At 35.0% G+C, this 12568-nt stretch overlaps 1 protein-coding gene across 1 annotated transcript in view; it reads right to left on the bottom strand.

The window, feature by feature from the left end:
- Nucleotides 1–384: 384 nt before the first annotated feature.
- Nucleotides 385–12568, bottom strand: part of LOC149541592 (mitochondrial inner membrane protein OXA1-like) — a 123808-nt gene continuing 111624 nt past the window's right edge. The window contains exon 9 of the mRNA XM_089796786.1: nt 385–910. Coding sequence (XP_089652912.1) covers nt 720–910 — 191 coding nt within the window. The 3' untranslated portion in view covers nt 385–719. The remainder of the gene's footprint in view (nt 911–12568) is intronic.

The raw sequence follows: 12568 nt of genomic DNA, 5'->3' as shown, positions 1-12568 counted from the left end.
AGATGTCGTTTGATCCTTTTCATTTTTAATTAGCTCTTGAAGTCATAATCTAATTTTGCCTTTAATCCAGTTAAGTGGGGTATTGGAAATTACTCGCTCAAGAAAAGAAAAAAAAATAGAGACCTCGGGCATATATATCCCCTTCCGGTATTGGAGTTATTCATCTCGTCTCTACGTCACAATCTTCTGAATATTTATCATTGATGGAATTTGAATTCGATAAAACTACTCCTAACATAGAATTAAGAAACTCGACAACTAGCTCAAGTATCTAATGTTCAAATTGCTGGCACTAGTAAATAACCAATCAGACCGAACATCTATGGCACTTCTGATATATGGCGGTTTCATGGAATCCAATCAGTATGCGAAATTCACTAAACATGCCAAAAAAAATGCTCTGATATATTTATTTTGCTGGACTAGAATTTAATCTGCATCAGCCGTTTTACCGCCTCGACTGATGTCCCATTGCTTATTATCCCAGTCTGCACCAGAATTTCAATTATGTAGAGCTGTATTTCAAGGTAGTCAAAAAGATCCAAAGTTGCCATCCCATTTTTAGATTTACATCGCTCAGATTTTGCTAGGGTAAAATTCCCAACATGGGCTAATCTCTCTAATGAAATAAAATCTAAACCGAGCATGAAATACGTCAAAATCAGTGCAAAGATGTAAAAACCCATAATAAATCTGTACTCCCATTGTGAGGTCCAAAATCACCTCTTCCTGCCATGCCTTTTCATCTTTGCTTTTCTCTCTAGTGCTTTCATCCGCTGATGAACTAGAGAAGAGGAAGGTGGTCCTTTCAGAAGGGGACGGGTAGACATAACCGAAGTCTCAGCAGGCTCTGGTGGCACAGTTATAATAGGAATGCCCAGCGCCTTCTTAACGCCTGGCTGCTTCATAACTGAAGAGTCACAAAATGAGCACCATGAATTAGTATATAAAATTTGATTATGAATGTGTCCCGGACCTATAAAGAAGCTGACTATCCCGAATATCATGATTAATAAATGAGAAAAACTAAATATTCTGTCTTAAGCATCCATCACGGCGGATCCTTAACCAAATATTCTATTTAGTTTCAAGAAGTCATCACATATGTCCAAAAAATGTGGACGAACCACATCCTGCAACTGTTCTATGTCAAATTTTAGTTACTGAAAAACTGTGTTAATAGTCAATTTCATGTAAAATGTGAGAAGAATTCAAAATCTTGAAAACTAAATGCATCGCCAATGTCTACAGACTAAAATATTTTTTTAAGAAATGAGAAAATTTTGCAATATTCATCTGAAGCAGACTTTTAGGCTGACATGAATTCCAAAATATTCTTAACAGGTTGATCAATGAAGATAGTAAATTTTCTCCACTCTAATTTATATGTAACTTCTCATTTTTATTAAGTATTGGAACACACGTTGGTGTTTGCAGGCAAAATACAAGAAATGCACAAACCAATGTCGAGGCATATGAACCCAGCAATTTATTTTATAGAATCTAGTAGCTTTTCTAATTTGAGCACAACCAGGTTCTCAGACTCATGCTGCTTTCAACGTATTGCAGACATATCTTCAGTGACATCATTGTGTCAATAATTAAAAAAATTGAATGTTAAAGCACTTTCTCATTTTTTCAGTTCATGATTCATTGGAAAGAAAAATTATACATACGTTTGTGTTATTTGCCATTTCAAATTAAGCTGCAAGAATCCATGATCTCAACAAGATAGCAAGGAATTCTGACAAAGTTTATAGCAGAGGATATGTTTCAAAACTACAAGTCTCTATTATATATTTGTCAACCATTAAAAGATTCTAATAAATTTAAAATGTCGCCATCAAAAAGGACCAACATTGTATTCTTTACATTACAAAGTCGTCAATTCTTATAGCAAAGACACAAGTTCAAGGTGTAGGGCAATAATTGAGTCATTAGTCCCAGAAGCAACAAAGGGGAGTGGCAGGAGATCATGGTGGGGAAGGAGCAATAGTGGACCACGGAGTGGAGCCCTGTGTTGGGACCAGAAAGTGGGAGATCATGGAAAGCTCATGAGAGACAAGTGTAGATGGTGGGCCAAAAAGTGTGGTGATATGGTTAACTGATGAAAGAGTAAGTTGAAAGGAGAAGCTGCCTGTATGGAGGCAGACAACATAAAGTGTCGAGCATAGTAACACGGGGACTCGTCCCCCCTCTTTTTGCCCCATGTCCAGAGACTTGGATGCACTAGGAACTTGGGGACTCCATTCCCCTGTCCCCAGCGGTGCCACCAGATTCCGCCACCTCCGCCGAGGATGGGGGACGTCTCAGTGTTGACTATTTGCTGATTTGACTATTTATGTTCAATGTTCAATGTTCCAATTCAATGCAATGTTCAAGTATTTACTTTTTTATGTCTTTATATCTTATATTGCAATACATCTTTTCATAACTAGCATTTTCAGTACCATATGTATAGTATGCACAACCCCCTCCCGGTCCCCTGCCACTGTTCCCTCACTGTCCCCCAACTGTCCCCAAATTAAGACCCCTCTGTCCCCCCCTCCCCAAAACTTGTCCCCCCGTTCCGTCATCCCCCCATCCCCTAGGGTGGTGTAACTATGGTATCAAGTAAAAAAAATGGTAGCACATTATCTCAAAAGTCCGAGGGACAGGATACATGTTGTGTCACAAGGTCAGCACTTCGATAGTGGAAGGATGCCCAAAGGGAATGGCATTGACAAATTTGGGGAGTTTGGCAGATGAGCTAAATTGACATGTTGTCAAAGTATTGAAAGCGACGTCAGACAAGAGGTAAGGTAGCTGAGATAAGTTGGCAGTACTCTAGGTTGGGATGTTTCACATTGGACTAGAATCAAGGAGTGTTAATTGACATGATGGCATGCATGGTTAGCAAACTCAGAAAATGCTCGTCAAGTTACTCAGTACTCTATTTATTTATTTTTGCTGGGCAGGTTTTCGGAAGTTTGGCTCTTGCATTTTTATATGCACAAAAATACATGGGTAAACATGTTAACACTGATAAAACACTACTTAAAATGCACTTTTGACTTTTTTCTCTATAAAACCTTGCATTTTCACTTTCAAGTTGTCCACTTTCAATTTAATACATTTTGTAATTGAATTTTACTAAAAACAACTTTCTTTAACAGATTATAATTTGTAGTACTACCTAAGTTGCCAAGTGTTTCCCAAGTTTTTGTTCGAGTATTTGCCGAGTTGAATATTTTGGAATTGCCAAGTACTCTTCTGAGTTTGAGTCTGCAAACTATGGTGGCATGCAATCAGGGTTTGCACAACAAAAAAAATAGGTCGGTGAGCTGAAAGCAAAGGATGTGATTCCGAGTCTCTGAACTATGGTGACATGCAATCATAGTTGCAAGAGAAAAAAGAGTTTGATGAGCTGAAAGTGAAGGATGTGAATTAGAAGGATGTCTCCAAGGAAGTGAAACTCAAAGAAGAGTTTGGAGGTCAAGCCATGATGGTAAAGTCCACAGAGTACCATGGGAGACATTGGACACATGAAATAAATTAATGAATAAATGATGATGCCTGGGCTAGCATTTCACATGACGTTACGATCCTACTATTTGATAATCACAAGTGTAATAAGGCTAAGCACATGTGTTATGTTTAACCCTGAGTTTATTTTATAAGTAATAGATTTCCCTTAAGTTGATTTAAATGGATAAAGGATGTATCCCTACATAGTTCTGCTTAAAAATAAGAAAGACAGATTCCCCAAAAACATCATAACTGCTAAAAATAACTAAACCTATTATTTTCTGATTATTGGAGGTCCTTCCCTCAAACTAGTCTGCTGCCATGCTGTTTACTGAAACAAGGAAGTGTCTCTTTCAAAGGGGCAACAATGATAATGAGTTGTGACCTTTTATAGAGCGGTAAATGTGAAAGGTTGTGACCATTATGATGTGGTGCGACTCTCCCTCACGTCGGAGGATATAAAGGGGAGAAGATTTCAATTGAGGACATCCAAGGTTGATCAATTTGAGGAACGATATATTATTCTCAAAGGCAACAATGAATAAATGGTGACAATCCTTATGAAAGGTGATCATCCTTACATCAAGCATAAAGGAAGATTCATTATGAGCATTGAATGGGACTTATCAATGATCAATCACTCATACCTCAAGCCATCAATCAGGGAAGATTGAAGAGAGAAAGTTAGCAATCATGATATTTACAAGGTTATTGAGCAAAATTTAGGGCAATCTCATGAAGGGGACATTATTGTTGATGTTTTGGTAGCTTCGGTAGGATAAAGCTGTGAGATCAAAGAGCAATTAATATAATTACAATGATATATATATATATATATATATATAGACACACAACTATAATTAAGATTATCATTATATTAATGAAGGGACATGTCCCCTCCTCTTAGTTTATTCCTCATACAAATACAAGAGGACGCTGCCATTTGGCATACCAAAATTAAATGGCAGTGCTATTACATTTGCAGCGATCTCGGAAACTTAACATGGTATCAGAGCTAGGCTGCAAATGTAAGAAAGTGATTAAAGAAATGATAGAAAAATTCATTTCAGAAATAGAAATATACATACTATGAAAGGAGAAGTTGACATCCTAGAAGAGTAATTCTCACAGGCTCATGGATCTATCTATTGCAGAGACCTATGTGAACTTGAGCATCTAGAGAAGATATTTTTGAGTGAAGAAATACAAATAGAAATAACATAGATTTGACTTTGTTTATGCTATGAATTCATTATGAAGGATGCATTAGATTCTTGTGTTACATAGGAGAGACTGCGGGCTTGGGAAGCATTGCTTGGATGTCAACTGATCCAATTTCTTAGCATACAAGAATCTCATCCACTGTCGTGTACTCTATAATTCTGCATGACATGATGATTGGAATAGGGTTGTCATGGATGGATGTTGATGCTCCTAGTCGTATGGATTACTCAAGTTACTGCAAGACACGGAGATGGTGAGGTTGCATAGCCAATAAAGATTGGGCCAACTGTGCAGGTTTGTATCCTATTCACAGGCTATGAGCAATAACTACAAAGAGCAGACAGATATGCAAAGACGAAGAGTTCATGACATTAGGAAGGCATTCAAAATAAAAGCAATCATGTGGCAATCCACATGGTACATAATCTGACAGGCACGGGAGTCACAAAAGAGTGAAGGGGAATATCAATTCTGTAACCATGAGTATTTTATCGACACAAAGACGAGATTCATTTATAATCGCTCGAGGCACAAAGAAGGGAGTGAGATTGGATAAAGGGAAGAACATAAAAAGAAGAGTGCATCCAGTCATCCACCACATGGCAAAGAGACTCATATTAGATGCAAACCATTCACAATATTAAGATATCCAATTTTAATGTTACAGACATAGCGGGTGACAAAATTAGGATATTAATTGGAACGTATCAAAAGAGAAGTGACCTGCAATCAACAAATCTGTGAGCATGCACTATAGATGGAAGCTATAGGGATCCTTGGTACGACCATAAAAGATAGACGACACACACCATTCAAAATAATGTTCACAATATAGAATGATAATGACTCGGGGAGTCATTTATATACTAGGAATAGCAAATAAGTTATGATCTTAGAAACATAGAGCAGGGATAATACAAGATTGAGAAAAATTAAAATATATATAAACTACAGAGACAGAGAAGAAAGGAAGGTGCATGCAAAGGCAGTGCGTAGTACATTGTACGCTACTTGCAAACCATTCCCAAGACCAACAGCGAGTGGGGTCAACCCCGCACACTGTGAATAAGGATAAGGTATTCGGTTAGTCAAATAAATTTGGTAATAAACACCGAAAGCAATCACCATAAGAGGAAGACAATTACAGTAAAAGAAAGGGCACATATTAAATAATAATTATTAAACAATAAGATGATTGGAGAATTAGATCTCCATTCAAACCACCAAATAAGGAAGAGATTATAATACTTGTCCCAAGTTTATCTCAATGAAGATGAAAATTTATGCAACAGGGCCCTAATTGTTGGTCAAACAAATGTTAAGACATTGCTGAATATGGAGAGTTGGGTCCACTTGGTGAACCAAGAAATAAGGTAATTAAAGTTATGATTGCATTTGTTCGCACTTATATAATATTGGAGATAGTATAAATTTTATAGCTGTTATATATATATATATATATATATATATATATATATATATATATATATTTTAAATGATATTGCATTTACTTATTTAAGGTGGTCATAAATAGATAATATTTTTAATTCTATATATTTTCTATAATTAAAAGGAACTTTATAGAAGTGCATGTGTAAGCTTTGTATTTCAGTGTAAATAAAGTAGTCTAAATGGGATATTATAGTTGAAAATATATATACATGTTATTGGAATGATCTTATATAATTATGCAGAATTATTCATTATTATTGAATATTATATTAGTATCTCTCTTATTTTTTCAATACATTGTAAGAGCTATTCACCTTGATCTTTTCCATGAATGTTATTGCAGGAAAAGGAAGATTTATTTCAGACTTAGAGGGAGTTTGACACTTCATTAGAAGCAAAATTAGATGAGTAGCTCAAAAGATAGATGTTCAAAGGGAGTCCGACACATCCGTTTGAAGGAGCGGATAGAGGATAGGTTTCTGTTGATTCTTGAAGATCTTGATCATATCAGATTCAGAAGGAGTATGACACTTCATTAAAGGCAACTTTGGTTGAGAAGCTCAAATGATTGATTTTCAAAGGGAGTTCAAATGTCCATGCATGTGACTGCATGATTCTAATGGGCCTACCCTTATGTACATCATGAGAAAGTGACGACTTCCAAATGATTATCACTTATATTTGCAGAAGTTCTTAAAAGGTGATGATCTTACAATAACTTAATTTTCTATTTTGATGAATATCTTATGATGTCTATGCAGATCATAATAAATTATATTTTGTGTGTTGGATGTTTATATGGTAAGCATTATTAGAATGCGGAAGCACATACCTTATAAATATCTTTTGAGTACATGGTGATTGTTATGCAAATTGATGTTCTAGAGGGCCATTACATAATGTACTTGGTGAATATCATGCGACTTGATGTTCTGGAGGGCCATTACTCATAGTACTCAGTGAATATCTTGCATCTCAACATTTTGGAAGGCTACTCAGAGTATTTGGTGAATATCCTGTGTCGATATTTTGGGAGACCAACACTATTGATATCAAATGTGATATCAAAACTTTTGAGTACTTGGTGAATATCAAATGTCGATATTCTCGGAGACCAATACTCGTGATATCAGATGTGATATCAAAACTTCTTTACTTGCTGAATATCGAACGTCAATATTCTAGGAGACCAATACTCATGATATCAGATGTGATATGAATACTTTTTTCAGTATTTGGTGAATATCATGTGTTGATATTATGGAAGACCAATACTCATGATATCAAAATGGTGGATATCTTTTGATCAAAGATATCTTTAAAATTTGTCATACCTAATATTACAACTATTATTAAGATTATCAATATATTAATTGTATTAATGAAGGGTCATGTCCCATGAAGGGACATGTCTCCTCTTTGTTTATTCCTCATACAAATACAAGAGGACACTACCATTTGGAAAAACACATACCAAAATTAAATAGCAATACTATTACATTTGCAGCAATCTTGGAAACTTAACAATTACAAACATGTAGCTCTAAGAATAAGTCTCATAGAATAATAAACTAAATTTCATTATATACCAAACAATACAATAGATCACATAGCCTCCTTACATTAAAAGTCAAAACCTTATTATTGGTGCCAATGAAGGATAAGTGTCAAGGAAATATGCCTAGTAGGAAGTAATTTGATAATAACTTATCAAACTTTTATGAGCAACCATGTAACAGAAGTGATGTCACCCAACTAGCAAATTTGAAAAAAAAAACATGCAACAGATTTTGAAAAACTATGGTTTGTATCCAAACATAATACTAGGCATATAAGATTGGCGATTCAGGCTCACAAAGTGATGCCTTACCAAGGTTACAACCGTAAATCTAAAGACTTAATGACCAAATTAATCTTGGTGTCCATTTGTTGGAACCATCAAAGTGTTTGCTTATATAAATAAGTAAAAGGTGTTGTAAGTAATACGTACAACTTTATTGATAGAACATTTGTTGATGAGCACAAAATGTTGTGTATCCAAACTCTAACTTCAAGGTCATGATAGCTGATGTGAAATAACTCTCTAGTTGTGGTAAATCACATCAAATAGAACTCTCAATGGGAGATCGTCATCTTACCACATCAAATAGAACTCTCAATGGGAGATCATCATCCAGAGTAAGAAATAATTGATATCCCAATTAGAGGTGTAGACATAGTATTAGAAAGTAATGGCTAAAATAGTTGGGAACAATGTGATGAGCACACTATTATACTAAGAGGGTGTAGGGATGAATCAATATAACATTTGTAATGATGTAACTTTGACCCCACAAAAGGAAACTATGTTCCTTTGAGAAAGGATTCTAAACTATGAAGATATCTAACTATAGATAAAGAAAGAGTGGACTATGATTACAAAAGTGGAAAGAACAACAATAGGGAATTTTAGGTCCAAATCAAAGTCTCTTGACCAAGGACACCAGCGCAGCATGTAAATGTATATGTACCACATTGTAGTCCTATACAAATAGAACCCAAAAAAAAGATTCAAAAAGTCAAAGGCCCTCTTTGCATACTAACCCATATGCAAAATCCAAAACTTAGAAACAAGACAGCAAATAATAGATGACAGAATAAGATAAATAATATAAGCAAACCTCCATGTGGTTGAATGCATCCAATAAACATCCACACACAACCACACAAGAGAGGAGATGCTTACAGATACAAGATAGAGAGAGAGATATTACCGAATAGGCTTCAGAGAGCCATGAGAGTTATACATATTGTTATGAAAGATTGTTGTAGCAAGAGTGTGTGTGTGTGTGTGTGTGTGTGTGTGTGTGAGAGAGAGAGAGAGAGACTAATGGAGTGAAAAAGCGGATCTTAAAGAGATAATAAAAGGGAAAGAAAGAGCCCTTGAGCCATTTCGAAAATTCTAAGTTGCTTTTACTGACTTGGCTAGGTTACAAATGTCAAAATGCTCAAAATCAACATTTGAGCACTAAGATGTCATAGGACAAGCGGAAATCTGCATGGTGCACTACCATCCAAACAAATCATACTTAAAAATGATGCAAGACGAGAAATACGTGATTAATGCAAAAGCAACACAAAGGTAGTTGTTGAAAAGGATCTTGAGCATCTTGAGAGGGGAAAAATTGATGCAATGTCTTGAATGACACTACTCAAAAGCTATGGGAATGGACACTAAAATGGATACAACAGATTAGAGGAAATTGCAAAGGAATGTGCACTTTTTAACTCTACAACAACAATCTTTTACTTTTTCACACTCATACCATAAGCATATCAATTGCACACTAACAAAAAATTAAGATGCAACAATTACATAAGTAGAACACATGATTTACAGGAAAACCCTTATGGGAGAAAATCATATATACAAATTTTGTTAGCACCAACCTACTAAAGGCATCGACGACTCATTCAATTGGTGAGCACCAACCCTTAATATAGATTTCTCTTTCCAAAATATGCTATTTCTCTCTTCTCCAATCTGCTAAACAGAACTCACTATCCTGTTATGAAATTCATCATATAATCTTTATGAGATTCTCTTTAAATATTTGCCCATGTTCTTGTCCAAAATTTCTCAAAAGCTTGTTCAAAATCTGCCATTAGTATACTTAAATACTCAGTTCAAAATGTTCGCTCCAAATCCTTATTAACTTTGATCAACACCCCCTTCTACAAATATGCAGGTAGTCTTCAATATAAATTTCATTGCAAATCTCCCAAAAGGTATCTTAGAGTCTCTTCATCCAATCTGCAAATTAACTCTTTAGAATTTCCTCTTACTTGCTGGTACTATTGTTTCATCACAAATCTTCCAAAAGATATCTTAGTCTCTTCATCCAATCTGCAAATTAAGTCTATAGAATTTGCTCTAACTGGTGCTATTGATATATTGACACTTCTGCTCAGACCTATTCCATCCCTTCTCAAATGCCTTTTTATCTTCAATCTCTCATGACTGGAAATGTCTTTTGCCAAGAAGTAAACTCTTACTAAATAACACACTTCATACTCATTTCTTGTCCATGCAAAAGACACAAGTTGGTATGAGTGTAAACCAAGTCTTCAGCTTTTTTTGAGACCAACGGGTCGCGCTTCACTCGGTGAATAAAAGAATATGTACACCAATTGTGTTCAGCAGCAGAAGAGCTTTGCAACATGGATAATGTTTACAAAATTAAACATAAAAAATGAAGAGCAAATTAAAGAATATTAAGCACTAAATTGTTGAATACAAGTGGTAAACAAAAAAACAAAGAAAACTTACTTGCAAGAGGAATCGTAATTGCAAGAGGTTGTAGATACTTAAATGGTAGATAGTAGAGGTACCACTATGTGATAGCTCCCATGTCATTTTGGTCCTTTCAGTTGGACTAAGTTCAGCTCCTGAGGCAAATAAGCCAAATTTTGTCCTAAATTTTTTGTGTATTTCATCATCTTGGAAGAGTTTTTGAAAAGATTTGTAGCACCCATTAACAACTTCTTCATCCACATATAGTGTTTATCTAGCATAGAAAGAATTTCTTCACTATAGTAACTCGAAGATACGGCATATACAAGGAGGTGCAATGGGGAAGTCATCTTTTCCCAACAATGATGAATGATTGTTTCCACCTTATTGCATAAGGTTTCATAATCTGTGGTGTCATTCTCATGTGTTTGTATGGCAAGTCTCACCTTCACTATCATTGTGTTCATGCTATCATAGACATCCCTCAAACAAGGTTGATTTGTATTAGCAAAGTGGAGCATAGTCATGATAGGCTTGGTGAAATCCAATACAAATTGCACATGAGCCCACCAACTGTCATCCAAGGCCAATGCCATGACCTTTTGCGCCCTCTCTAAGTTCGAAGTCTTTCATACACCTCATTGGTTGGAAATAACCATTTGGCTTTATGCCCTTGCATTTTGATAAGTTGTCTCATAACAACTATATGAGATGCAGATAGAGTCTGAACAACCTAAGCGGCTCTATGCCCTTGCATTTTGACAAGTTGTCTCATAACAACTATATGAGATGTAAATAGAGTCTGAACAACCTAAGCAAGTTAATAACAATACGTAAATGTAAGCAAAGTTATATAAAATTTAATAATTGAACATGATATTTTATTAAAATTAAATTAATTAATTAATTTTAATAACTACAAATTACCTTCAAGAACTCCAATTTGGAGAATGATCTGAATATTGATTGTGACATTTGACAATTCATCACAAGCATCTATATTTCCTTCCCCTCTTGGTATATTTGTTTTACCCAATCTATTTGAGTGTCAATTTGTTGCATGACCAAGTTGAGGGAGTGTATAGTGCATGGTATCCAAAAAAATATGATCATATTGGCCCTCATCCAAAGCACCTGCACACCTACAATTTTTGGCACTATATGTAATCTCTTGGGCCACATTCTCACTACCCACCATCTCTATGGCCTCAAGAATCTAGAACTATGAATCTTTCACTTCCTCTTCACAATCAACTATCTTATAAAACATTGGCTCTTTGTATTAGAATATTGTAATGTTTCTTTAATGGTCATCTTAGTTCATCTTTTTGTCTATTAAGTAGTTTCCATTTTCGTCTTTAGTTCACAATTGTTTGTTTTAAAAACATCATCTTTGTAAATCTATATAAGGAGCTTCATCTCCTTTGTTTAATGCAACTACAACAAAATTGATTTATCATAACATGGTATCCGAGCAGGTCGATGGGATTTGATAGAATTTGGTAGATATTTTTTGGAAAAAATTTGAGCCTCTTGATCTAGAATTTTTTTCCAAAAATTTGCTTTTCAATTTTAGAAATAAAATTCCTTAGAGGTATTTTATGGAACTTTTGTGGTTGGCCTTCAAGGATTTTTGCTAGAAATCACAAGCCTGGCAAAAGTCTCTGAATTTTTATGGTTGTATGTACTTGCATGTCTGTTTCATGTACTTGCATGTTGCTTGCATGTGTAGTTTTACCATGCGAAGTTTCGTGTTTTGCCTCCCTTAAAAATTCTAATGGATTTTCATTATTTTTTCCCTTAAAAACAAATTTTGATGGGTTTTTAAAAATTTCCCTAAAAAATTTCTGATTCTGTAATTCGCAAAGTTGCCTGGGATTCCTTTATGGGTTTATAATTTTTTCCTCAAAAATTATCCAAGTGGGTTTTACTGATTTTCCTTAAAAACAAAGCAAAGTTTTGTATTGTCTTGTTTTGATTAGTTTTCACCTCAAAAATCATGTTGGGTTTCGATCGAATTTTCATCTCAAAATTTGTCTTTGATTTTTCAGAATTTTCTCCTAAAAATCATGCCTTTTTGCAGTTTGTTTTGGGCATCATGCTCATCTGCAA

This window comes from Cupressus sempervirens, chromosome 8 (assembly GCF_028749045.1).
Source record: "Cupressus sempervirens isolate cs-2001-9-10 chromosome 8, ASM2874904v1, whole genome shotgun sequence".
NCBI lineage: Eukaryota > Viridiplantae > Streptophyta > Pinopsida > Cupressales > Cupressaceae > Cupressus > Cupressus sempervirens.
Note: the sequence above shows the minus strand (reverse complement) of the source record. Positions and strands in the feature narration are given on the sequence as shown.